Genomic DNA, 11,933 nt, shown 5'->3' on the forward strand with positions numbered 1-11,933 from the left:
ATCACCCAATGTACAATATAGCTCTTTGTCAATCCTTCATAAAGGATTGTTGCCACCATCTACAAATGTGATTAGTTGAAGCTTTTTGAAAGCACATGTGATTAGTTGAAGTACTGCACCTTTTTCTTTGCACATGATGCATAAATCTGAAGCAAATGTATGTGCATGTATGTGTGTGTGTGTGTGTGTGTGTGTGTGTGTGTGAGAGAGAGAGAGAGAGAGAGAGAGAGAGAGAGAGAGAGAGAGAGAGAGAGAATGCAAGGTAAGATACCACAAGGCCATGTCTCAGTTGCAATCTAAGCTTCTCAACAAGCAGTTGACAATATGCAACAAAATAGTTGAGCATATGCAGTTCATACAAAATAACTCTCCACTTCCACACGACTGCTCTTAAATGGTGGTTATTGTACTTGTAGATATATTATGTATTTTTTTTTCTTGTACAATGGTTATGTAAAGAGAAACTGTTATAAAACAGCTTGCCACCCTTAAAATTGTCCCACCCACTTATGCTCTCACCATGTTACTTGCAAGAGCGACATTCAGAGCAGTGCGGTTTTCCTTAACAATTTTTTCCCCAATTGGACAAGCTACATCTTAAAAGCAATAATCAAAGGATATGAACCAAGTGATAAGTCACTCTTTCTTGCTTGCAGCTTGCTTTCTTCACATGATCAACATGTGATTGATTAAACCAACTCTTGCGTCGCATGTACAACCACCATAATTTGCAATGGTAGTACAATATTAAGAATCTCGGCCGCTGATGATTTTGGAGCAGCCTCCAAGAGTAGGAAGAACAGGTATCCTACTCTTTCGGTTATTATAATATTCACAAAAAGTTACATAATCAAGCCATGGCATCCAAAGCCTCATAAATATTCCACAACCCATATATGTAAATGCTTACAAAGAGGGACTTGGACTAACCAGTGTGCATAATACAACATGCTGGTATCCACATATGTGGGTGTGAGTTGTCTGTGCATGTGTTTGTGTGTGTACATAATACTACAAAGCTAGAAGGCCAACACCTCTCCATTCCACAGACACATAGTCCCATCTACTTTCCAAGAAGCAGTGAACCTCTATTTTAAGCTAATCTCCACTTGGAAGACCTTTAATGGTGCCTTGATTCGATACTGCCAAGGAGACAGCTGCTGCCAATGCTGCCTGACAAACTCGTGCTACTATTTCTTGCCATTCATCTCCTGCATCTGAAGAGAACCATCTTTCATGAGCCTGATGCTCAAACTGTTGAATCGTTCTCTTGAGTAACGTCGAGAAGCTTTCCTCCAGTCAGTGCCCGCTTGCATCATACTCGCAAACTCCTCATAACTTATTCGTCCATCCTGCAAGGGTAACAGGTCAAAATAATCAGCCACCACCAGCCTCACATTGTAGAGCTATTATTAGCAAGATTGAATCAAGGCCAAGTTTTGGAGGGAGCCCCCTACTTGCACCAAGCATTCCAGCATCGGTCATGCAAGCCAATAATGGTGTGCATCGTCAATCTGGGCACACGTTGTTGTTGCTAGAACAAAGTCACTATAGCTAGTCGATCTCTAGAGGTGAGAAAGATACCTTATCTGTGTCCACTTCATTCATGACACTGCTTATGAGGCTGACATCCTCCAAATCCATGTCATCACTTAAGGCTTGCTTGAGTTCATCAAAATCTATATAACCATTCCCATCTTTGTCAAAGTAAGAAAATGCCATCTGCAAATGCTCATCATTGTCCAGTCTTTGAAGTTGGACAGTAAGCGATGTAAACTTTCCATAATCGAGAGCCCCATCTTTGTTTACACCTACCTGTAATGGCAGAAAATCAGCCTGAAACATAAAACCACTTGCATAACATCAAGGATCAAATGTGATGTGCTTTGGATATGTTCAAGCACAAGCAAGGAAAACTCAAAGAATACACAATTCCTCACATACTAGACAATTCATTTGACAAAGCAGTACATACAGCTTCCATCAGCTGCTGAATTTCATTCTCAGTGAGCTGAGAACCCAGCTTGTGTAGACCAGTTTTGAACTCTTCAAATGTCAACAATCCATTTTTGTCAGTGTCCATCATGTCAAAAGTCTTTTTAAGCTTGTCCACCTCTTCACCGGACAAGAGCCCTGCAATAACCTGCAATTACCACAAAAAGGTCATACCGATTGGTAAAAAAAGAACCAGGTACTGCTGGTATAGCGGAAGCGTAGGGGACAAACTTTAAGCGCTTTCTTCTTGAGCTTGTTCATGGCAGAGAACTGCTTTAGCCGACAGCGGACTGCTTCTCCAAGTGAAACCTCTGGTGCCAACTTGGCATTCTGTAGCCATGGATGATCTGCTTTACACACACAGAAGCATGTGTTCAGTCATGAAACTGTTTGCCGAAATACATGATTGAGATTGCACAAACAGAAAATCCATACAAGTAGAATCCTGACCCGCCATAGAACCCAAATGCACATAAACCATTCGGCATAGTGAGAAATAAATTGGATTCTTGATTTTGTTTTTTCAAATTGTCTATGCATGTGGTGCTTACTAAGAACTACTTTGATTTCTACAAAATATACACAATGATATGGTTTTCAACCTTGAAGAATAGCAGCCAAATAAGGTATGGCAACAACAAAGAGCCTTAAAAAAGTACCTAATACTTGCTCTGCAGTAAGCCTTCGCCTAGGATCAGGATCCAGCATCTTGCGGACCAAAGACTTTGCCTTGTCAGAAACCTTTGGCCATGGCTCACGTTTGAAGTCAATGACACCTCGAAGGATTGCTTGAGCGACTCCCTGTTCTGTCTCTGTTAGCCAGGAAGAGGGGGAACATCAAAAGACAGATAGCAATTGTATTAACCTTCTTGCATGATATGACATTGAAAACTACCTGCCCAGAATGGCGGAACCCCACATAGCAAGATGTAAAGTATAACACCTGTACTCCACACATCCACTTCAGGTCCATAGTTGCGCCGAAGCACTTCAGGAGCCATGTAATATGGACTTCCAACTATCTCAGAGAACTTCTCTCCTGCATCATGGATATTCATCAACGCACATCGCAAAAAGCTAATCTAAATTGAGCAGCCTGCAGGATGCATTTTGCGACTTAACCTACCAGGTTTGAAAGAGACGGAAAGACCAAAGTCAATTGCTTTCAGCGGTGAATCCTCCCGTTTATTTGCAAACAAAAAGTTCTCTGGTTTCAAGTCACGATGGATTACACCATGTTTATGGCAGGCCTGAAAAGAATTGATGGTGTTAAGCCCATGTTATAGACGTCAGATCCAGAGGTGCATGAGGATGAAGCCAGCAAGAAGGTAATCATGTCATTAGCATCCATATCACCAATCTTTTAGGTCAGTGCCAATCCTGGCATGCGTTTATTTTGGACAAAATGAAAATCTATGTATACACAATTGAGAGTGAAATTATCCCCTTTCTGGCATGTTGAGGATAGTCAACAGATGAAACTTCCTCTGTCTAGCTGAAAGCAACATTACTCCTTTCCACAACATAATGATACAAGCGAAAATTGCTCAAAGGCAAAATCTGCTTAATACATGGTTTCAAGATTTAAGTCTCTAGAATCTGAAGTGTTGTTTAAGAGTGGAAGCTAACAACAAGCACAAGCATTTCCAACATTCCAGTGTGTGCCACCACCAATTTGGAATTTACACAGTTAGCATTAACTTTGCACTTTTCTCTGATGCTATTCTATCTGTGCCAAAACAAAATCTTTAAAATGATGGCAAGTACTTTCCATTGCTTTATGGAGAAAACAAAAAATTCCATCAAAGAATGAGCTTGCAGGTTTTCTTAAACATTTGAAAAAGATAACCTGGACCACTTCAATGATGGTGCGTGTGACACTTGCAGCTGCACGTTCATGGTAATGGCCCCTTGCCACAATTCGGTCGAACAATTCACCCCCTTCACAGAGCTCCATGACAAGATGCACGGCATTATCATCCTCAAAGACGCCCTTAAGGGAGACGATATTGGGGTGAGCAGGCAGTTGATGCATGATGAGCACTTCTCGGCGCACATCCTCAATGTCGACGGCTGTGCGCAGCTTACGTTTTGAAATAGATTTACATGCCAAGACCTCCTGAGTGGCCCTGTTGGTGCATAGATATGTGATGCCAAACTCCCCTCGACCAAGCTCTTGGCCTAATATGTAAGTGTCAAGGATGTTTGGGGCCACATTAATCGGAGAGCTGCTCGCGAGGTTGCGCAGCACCGTGAGCCTGGGAGTGCCGGCTGTGTGGGAGGCCTCGATCTCATAAGGGTTTAACCTCCTGGGTCTCTGCCTAGTACCCGAAGAACAGCAGTTCCCCATGGCCCAACCAAGCAAGAGCTACGGAGGAAGCTGGCGTGGTAGGGGTAGCAGCTGCTGCAGGTATGGCGCGCGTGGGTAGGCGTGGTGATCTCCTCCCCGGCTGCTTCACGGGAGGGGGGGGAAAGAGAGAGAGAGAGAGAGAGAGAGAGATAGCTACCCCGCGAAGACGGGTCAAAAGACCGGCCTCTCGACTTGTTTGAAAAGTTTGAATTATGCTCGTGTGCAATTCTCTTGTCGTCCATCTAGATACTAGAGACCAATGCACCACGAGTCCACGACGCCACAGGTCAAATGGCTTAATAAGGTTATGAGGGATACTCTTAGTCACTACTGCCAATATTAACTAGAGTGCTTCGTTAGCCGCAGAGTTCGAGGGTAAGAGAAAACAAGAACCTCTAGAAGACAAAAACTTGGGTTGTGGGGGGGGGGGGGGGGGGAGGAGGGAGGGAGGGAGAGAGATGTATATTTTTTATTATCGTCCTGGATGGACAAATATGAGCTGTAAGACCAAAGGTACATGTGATTTTTTATTATCATTTTGGGTGGTCAAATATGATATATGGGACCAAAAGATACATGTGATGAACCATATGGATAAGTGACTCTCAATGCTCAAGGATTGTGTGACGAGACACAGTGGAGAGCCCACGCTATGGTTGGAGCGGAATGTATGTAGGTATAGGTCATGGCTGAAAATGTGAGAAGCAGTTTCAAAATTCGAAGGTGAATTCTTTCCAATCTAATTCATCACAAATATGAATGTGTTCATGATGCTCAATAAAAAGTCTACCAAGTACTACAAACCATCAAGTTTGCAATTCTTGAAGTTTAGTATGAACTATGCTCTTTTTTTTTCCCAATAAAAGTATTAGAATTTGTATTAAGAGAGAGAGAGATCAAAATCCATTTGAACAGGTCAAAAATTTGAGAGTATCTGTGTCTCAAACTGGAAATGCCCTAGGTGTCAATAGCAGGAAGATGACATTCCTCATCTGTTCAAAGGTTTGGGCTTTATTCCCTCTTTGGGTTTTGTTCCCTCTTTGAGTCGGTTAGTCTTAGGGAATTCCATAAATCAGCTTTTGGAGGGAGAGATTGTTTGATCAAGCTTACCAAAGTCCATGTATGAGAGTTCTTTTTTCTGGTTTGAACTTGCAGACAAGTTGAAGCTCAAGAAGTGTCGACTCTACAATATCAGCAATCAGCACGATAGAGTCAAACGAATGATAATCGACAGTAGAGTTGTAGATGCCAAGATGGTCGGACAAATTGCCAATGCTGAGAGACTTATTTCTCAAATTGAGGATGTTATTCAAGCCTTGCCTTGAAGTGTTTCTAATCCAATTTGAGAACAACTATTTTTGTATGCCTCTCTCTGGACATCGACTATGTAGCTTGGGAGTGTACCGTCCTTTTGGATATCATGATATTTTGAACTATGCTCTTGAACATGTAGTTTTGTGTGCCAAAGAACTCTATGACAAGCCTAGGACTAGAGACATGTTCCAAAGAGGAAACCAAGATACCAAGCTACCACTTGGGTGATAAAGAAAGAGAGAGACCAGAATAGCTGCTTAACTCACCTTAATAGCCTTATCAGCAGCTTCACACCCCACAAACTATGGCCTTCATGTCACCTGTATGACCCACCATGTCCCCATTTGGAAGATTCACCCGCACCTACAAGCACAAATAGCTTGATGCCACATCAATCACCAAGAAGAAAATTCTTAACCATAAACTTGTAAATGTTATTGAAGTCTACCTGATCATACTTGCCACTTAAAATTGCATCCCTTGCTCTCTCACCAATTTGGAGGGCTTTCATGCCAGGCTTTTGATTAAAAGTGATACCTTGGTCACTCTGTATCTCCACATAGGTCTCCAGCTTGCTATCAAATAAGCTTGACCGATTCCCATTCTAGAAGAATGTAACATGTCCAAACTTCACTATCTCGCTGTCTCAAGCACCCAGAACGATTAATTTCTAAATATACTACATGCATAGCCCTCCTTGGCATGAGGATTAACAACAGAAAGCTGATTCATCGGGCCTCTTCCAACTGTACCTGCATGCAAAGGTTCGGAGTCTTTTATTTGCAAAGTATTCACCTGATGTCCGGTCAATTTCGGGAGGGCTCACCAAGTACTTGCTAGGGAGCTTCAACTCACCATCATATTGAAGCATACCTGCATAGTGAATTTTGGGCACACGCACCCTATCAAAGTTATCAAAGTTTTCATACTCCAGAGCTTTTTCCTACACGATCATTCTATCTGCTCTAAAGTTGAAGGTTACAACTGCATCACCATCAACAATTGGACCAACAGATTTGCCATTTTTGTCCATAATCACAAATGGAGGACAATATTGGTCATTGAATTTTGGATTATCTACCTTCAATTGTATAAGAGCTTCTATACCACTCTTGAACTTGTGAGGAGATTCTCCCAGAACTTGTGCATCCCATCCTCTTTTTACCACATTCCAGTCATTCTATTTCACAAAGTCCCAACAAAACTAACTCTTCAAGACTGCATTGCAGACCCAAATCAAAGTGAAACAATCAAGAGCGACAATTCCTATTGATCCTGTCTTGGCTCTTAAGGTGTTTGCACGGATGCATTAAGACCCATATTGAAATCTTAGAAAGCTCTTTCAAACCAAAAGGCAATTGTCGGTATTTGGTAATCACAAGGTACCTCATAGCGATCCATAGTTACATGCATACGCCCCCCTCCAGATGCCAGTGAGGCATCCACTCCTTGTTGTCGTAACTCTTCTAAATCTTTCTCGAGCAAAATATTGGAAACTATATATGCCATTTCAATACTTCTCACGTGAAAAAATTTATGAAAGGATGAGAGAGAGAGAGAGAGGCCACCGATTTCTGTGGTTCAGAGGTGTACCTCGAAAGAATGAGATACCGATCGTAGTGCTTCAGAGGGGTACCTTGCAAAAAACCAGGAGGGTTAGAGGATTGTCAAGCTCAATGTTCGTAATCATACAAGATGTCAATGTTATTAATTGTTTCTTGTTCCATTTTTATGTTTCAAAAAAAAAAACAAAACATGCAAGTTTCCTTGCACGGGGGAGTTTGCACAGTCCTCCCCAATTTTTATAATACGAGGGAACGTGCCATTCCCACGGCAGCGTGCAATTCTCAGTGTGTTCATTAACTGCGTTCGCAGTGTCAAAAATGTCAAAAATCACAGAATGATAATGCTTACTCACCGCGCGATTGAATGTCTGTCGTTGATGCACCTTGCCATCTTGCTGCATGCATTGAAAATAGTCTAGAGCTTCGTTGGCCCGCCCTTGCTGGGCATATTCCTCCTATAAGTGCAGTCCAAGAAACTACATTTGGACAGAAACCCTCCCTCCGCATTCGCTGAAAATACCCCTTAGCTTCATTCCGGACAGAAAGCTGGTCAAGAACTTGTTGTGCTTTCAAAAGTACACCACACTTGGCATACATGTCAAGCAAAGCATTGCCAAGCACGACATCTTTTTGTAACAGCCCCTGCCTAACAATCTCATCACGACTCTGCTTGCCCATGATAGCGTTTTGCATCATGCCATATGCCTTCAAAACACAAGCATAGGTGACCGCATCCGGAGAGAAACCCTCACTTTGCATCCGATGAAAACAACCAAGCACTTCCTGGCCCTGTTGGGCATATCCTAAAATCAATGCATTCCAAGAGACTGCATCCCGGACATAGATCTCGTCAAGAACTTGTTGTGCTTTGCAAAGTACACTACACTTGGCATACATGTCAACCAAAGCATTACCAAGCACGACAGTTTTTTGCAACAGCCCCCGACTAACAAGCTCATCATGAATTTGTTTTCCTGTGTCGACGTCTTTCAAAGTTCCACATGCCTTCAAAATGCAAGCATAGGTGACTGCAGCTGGAGAGAAGCCCTCGCTTCACATCCGCTAGAAACATCCCAATGCTTCTTGGCCCTGCCCTTGTTGGGCATAACCTACAGTCAATGCATTCCAAGAGACCGCATCTTGATCGGGAAGCTCGTCAAGAACTTGTTGAGCTTTCAAAAGTACACCACACTTGGCATACATGTCAACCAAAGCATTGCCAAGCATGACAGTTTTTTTCAACAGCCCCTGATTGACAATCTCATCGTGAATTTGTTTGCCCATATCAATGTCTCGCATAATGCGACATGCCGTCAAAATGCAAGCATAGGTGACTGCATCTGGAGAGAAACCCTCACTTCGCATACAATGGAAACAATTCAAATCTTCCTGGCCCTGGCCTTGTTGGGCATATCCTACAATTAATGCAGTCCAAGAGATGACATCTTGGTTGGGAAGCTCGTCTAGAACTTGATGTGCTTTCCAAAGTACACCACAATTAGCATACATGTATACCAACACATTGCCAAGCATGACATTCTTCTCCAACAAATTCTGACTAAAAATCTCGTCATGAATTTGTTTGCCCAGATCAATTGAATAATACCGCATGCCTTCAAGGCACAAGCATAGGTGACCGCATCCGGAGAGAGGCCCTCGCTTCGCAAGCGATGAAAATAGCCCAGAGCTTCGTGACGCTGCCCATGTTGGGCATATCCTACAATAAGTGCAGTCCAACCGACGACATCCCGGACTAGAAGCTCATCAACAACTTGTTGTGCCCTGACAGTGCACCGCACTTAACATACATACTGGCCAACAAGCTCTGTAACCTGCGAACTCCTTGTGGAGAAGATCGAATTACTCCTGAGAGCAACACAGAATGCTTTTTTTACTTCGTTATTTTACTCACTTGGTAGCTTTTGATGGCGTAGTTTTTTTTAGAGCTTTTCAGTGCTGGGGTCAAAGAGATCAACCATGCAAGTATAGTGTGCTTTGTTTGTTGTAATGTCATGGTTTTCCGTCATGTTATCAAAATGCATCTGACCCTCATTGACTAAACCTGAGTGGCTACATGCATAGTGCACATTGACATAAGTGATTGCATTGGGTGAAATGCCATCTTGCTGCATGCATTGAAAACAGTCCAGAGCTTCGTTGGCCCGCCCTTGCTGGGCATATCCTCCTATAAGTGCAGTACAAGAAACTACATTTGGAGAGAAACCCTCCCTCCGCATTCGCTGAAAACACCCCTTATCTTTCTAGTCCTACCCCTGTCGGGCATATCCTGTAATCAGTGCATTCCAAGAGACTTCATTTCGGACAGAAAGCTGGTCAAGAACTTGTTGCGCTTTCAAAAGTACACCACACTTGGCATACATGTCAAGCAAAGCATTGCCAAGCATGACATCTTTTTGTAACAACCCCTGCCTAACAATCCCATCATGACTCTGCTTGCCCATTATAGCATTTTGCATCATGCCACATGCCTTCAAAACACAAGCATAGGTGACCGCATCCAGAGAGAAGCCCTCACTTTGCATCCGATGAAAACAACCAAGCACTTCTTGGCCCTGATCTTGTTGGGCATATCCTGCAATCAATGCATTCCAAGAGACTGCATCTCGGACATAAAGCTCGTCAAGAACTTGTTGTGTTTTGGAAATTACACTACACTTGGCATACATGTCAACCAAAGCATTACCAAGCATGACAATTTTTTGCAACAGCCCCCGACTAACAAGCTCATCATGAATTTGTTTTCTTGTGTCGACGTCTTTCAAAGTGCCACATGCCTTCAAAATGCAAGCATAGGTGACTGCATCTAGAGAGGATCCCTCGCTTTGCATCCGCTAGAAACATCCCAATGCTTCTTGGTCCTGCCCCTGTTGGGCATAACCTGCAGTCAATGCATTCCAAGAGACCGCATCTCGATCAGGAAGCTCGTCAAGAACTTGCTGAGCTTTCAAAAGTACACCACACTTGGCATACATGTCAACCAAAGCATTGCCAAGCATGACAGTTCTTTTCAATATCCCCTAATGGACAATCTCATTGTGAATTTGTTTGCCCATATCAATGTCTCCCATAATGCGACAGGCCTTCAAAATGCAAGGATAGGTGACGGCATCTGGAGAGAAACCCTCACTTCGCATACAATGGAAACAATTCAAAGCTTCCTTGCCCTAGCCTTGTTGGGCATATCCTGCAATTAATGCAGTCCAAGAGATGACATCTCGGTTGAGAAGCTCGTCTAGAACTTGTTGTGCTTTCGAAAGTACACCACAATTAGCATACATGTATACCAACACATTGCCAAGCACGACATTCTTCTCCAACAACCTCTGACTAACAATCTCGTCATGAATTTGTTTGCGCAGATCAACGTCTTGAATAATATCGCATGCCTTCAAGGAACAAGCATAGGTGACCGCATCCGGAGAGAGGCCCTCGCTTTGCAAGCGATGAAAATAGCCCAGAGCTTCGTGACCCCGCCCATGGTGGGCATATCCTGCAATAAGTGCATTCCAACCGACGACATCTCGGACTGGAAGTTCATCAACAACTTGTTGTGCCCTTACAAGTGCACCGCACTTAACATACATACTGGCCAACAAGCTCTGTAACGTGCGAACTGCTTGTGGAGAAGTTTGAATTGCTCCTAAGAGCAACACAAAATGCTTTTTTTCCTTTGTTAATTTATTCACTTGGTAGCTTTTGACGGCGTGGGCTTTTTAGCGTTGGTTTTTTTTAATAGATGAGGAGCCACGTGGGCTAACGACAGGCCAGGGATTTGGAATTGCCCACTATGCTAACAAAGTAAAAAAAGACATGCGCGTTCGTTGCTACTCTGTCCGTCGCCGTCAACCTCTACGTGCATCACGTTCATCCACCACCACCTAAAGCGTTTCCATTCACAACCTTCCAGCTGCATCGCCCCATATTGTCCCTCACCTCGATTTGCGTAGATTCTCTACCCATTTTTTGATTTTTTCGAGCCGGGTACCCCCTAATGCCAAGAGTAGCCTAACATGAGTGATGGTGTTCTAGCTTGGTATCTCCTTTGTCAATTGCAATAGTGCGTACTTTATCCAAGATTTAAGAAATTTGATTCAAGGAAAGCCTTCACGTTATACACTCCTCCCAAAAACTTCCAAAACGCTTAAATAACCAGCTCAAACTAGTCTTGCTTGGTGGGCCTTTGTCGTACATAATTTGCTAGATTTTGGAGCGCAACTGGTTACTTGGATAGTTGGTTGTGATTGCTGTCGCCTTGGGTTTGTTGTGGTGACACGGGAAAATGAGTAGAACCAATTGTCTACTACTAGGGACTTGCTATGCACCGTGTGCGAGCCGCAGGGCTACAATCACACAACCTGACAGATGCAACAAGCTCTACATCTACAGGGCGGTGTGTCACTCACCTCCTACAATGCTGCCATCGAGGGACTCTGTGTGTGCGCAAAGAAGAAGAAGATCGTGCACCGCTGCTCATCCTTGTCCGTGTTTCAGTGCTCGTCGATGCTCTCTCTCTCTCTCTCTCTCTCTCTCACACACACACACACACACCACACACACACACACACACACACACACACAAGAAAGAAGAGGTGAAGCAAGAGCAAAGCTTGCATGTTGAGAATGTTTGAAAACCCTAGTTTACAGCCTTATCTAGGGCTTGCCGTCCTTTTCACATACGAGCTAGCGCC

At 43.4% G+C, this 11,933-nt stretch overlaps 1 protein-coding gene and 1 pseudogene across 1 annotated transcript; both read right to left on the reverse strand.

Annotated features, from left to right (window-relative positions):
- Positions 1 to 796: 796 nt before the first annotated feature.
- On the reverse strand, positions 797 to 4,516 carry LOC147453359 (calcium-dependent protein kinase 13-like). The gene is made up of 8 exons (XM_086515552.1): positions 3,845 to 4,516; positions 3,122 to 3,245; positions 2,891 to 3,034; positions 2,655 to 2,807; positions 2,227 to 2,342; positions 1,976 to 2,143; positions 1,585 to 1,815; positions 797 to 1,352 (listed from the first exon to the last, which is right to left on the reverse strand). The coding sequence occupies exons 1-8, from the start codon at positions 4,343 to 4,345 to the stop codon at positions 1,191 to 1,193; spliced, it is 1,599 nt and encodes a 532-aa protein (XP_086371678.1). The 5' UTR covers positions 4,346 to 4,516; the 3' UTR covers positions 797 to 1,190.
- Positions 4,517 to 5,417: 901 nt separating this feature from the next.
- Positions 5,418 to 7,135, reverse strand: LOC147453360 (2,3-bisphosphoglycerate-independent phosphoglycerate mutase-like; annotated as a pseudogene).
- Positions 7,136 to 11,933: the final 4,798 nt, after the last annotated feature.

The sequence above is a fragment of the Adiantum capillus-veneris genome, chromosome 7 (assembly GCF_014529385.1).
Source record: "Adiantum capillus-veneris isolate H3 chromosome 7, ASM1452938v2, whole genome shotgun sequence".
Lineage (NCBI taxonomy): Eukaryota > Viridiplantae > Streptophyta > Polypodiopsida > Polypodiales > Pteridaceae > Adiantum > Adiantum capillus-veneris.

Excerpts from the sequence above, each read along its gene's own strand:
- LOC147453359 (XM_086515552.1), bottom strand. The coding sequence starts at position 4,345 with ATGGGGAACTGCTGTTCTTCGGGTACTAGGCAGAGACCCAGGAGGTTA. Across the intron at positions 2,808-2,890 it reads GGTTCCGCCATTCTGGGCAG|AGACAGAACAGGGAGTCGCT; the intron begins GTAGTTTTCAAT and ends CCTGGCTAACAG. Across the intron at positions 1,816-1,975 it reads TTCAGCAGCTGATGGAAGCT|GTAGGTGTAAACAAAGATGG; the intron begins GTATGTACTGCT and ends CTGCCATTACAG.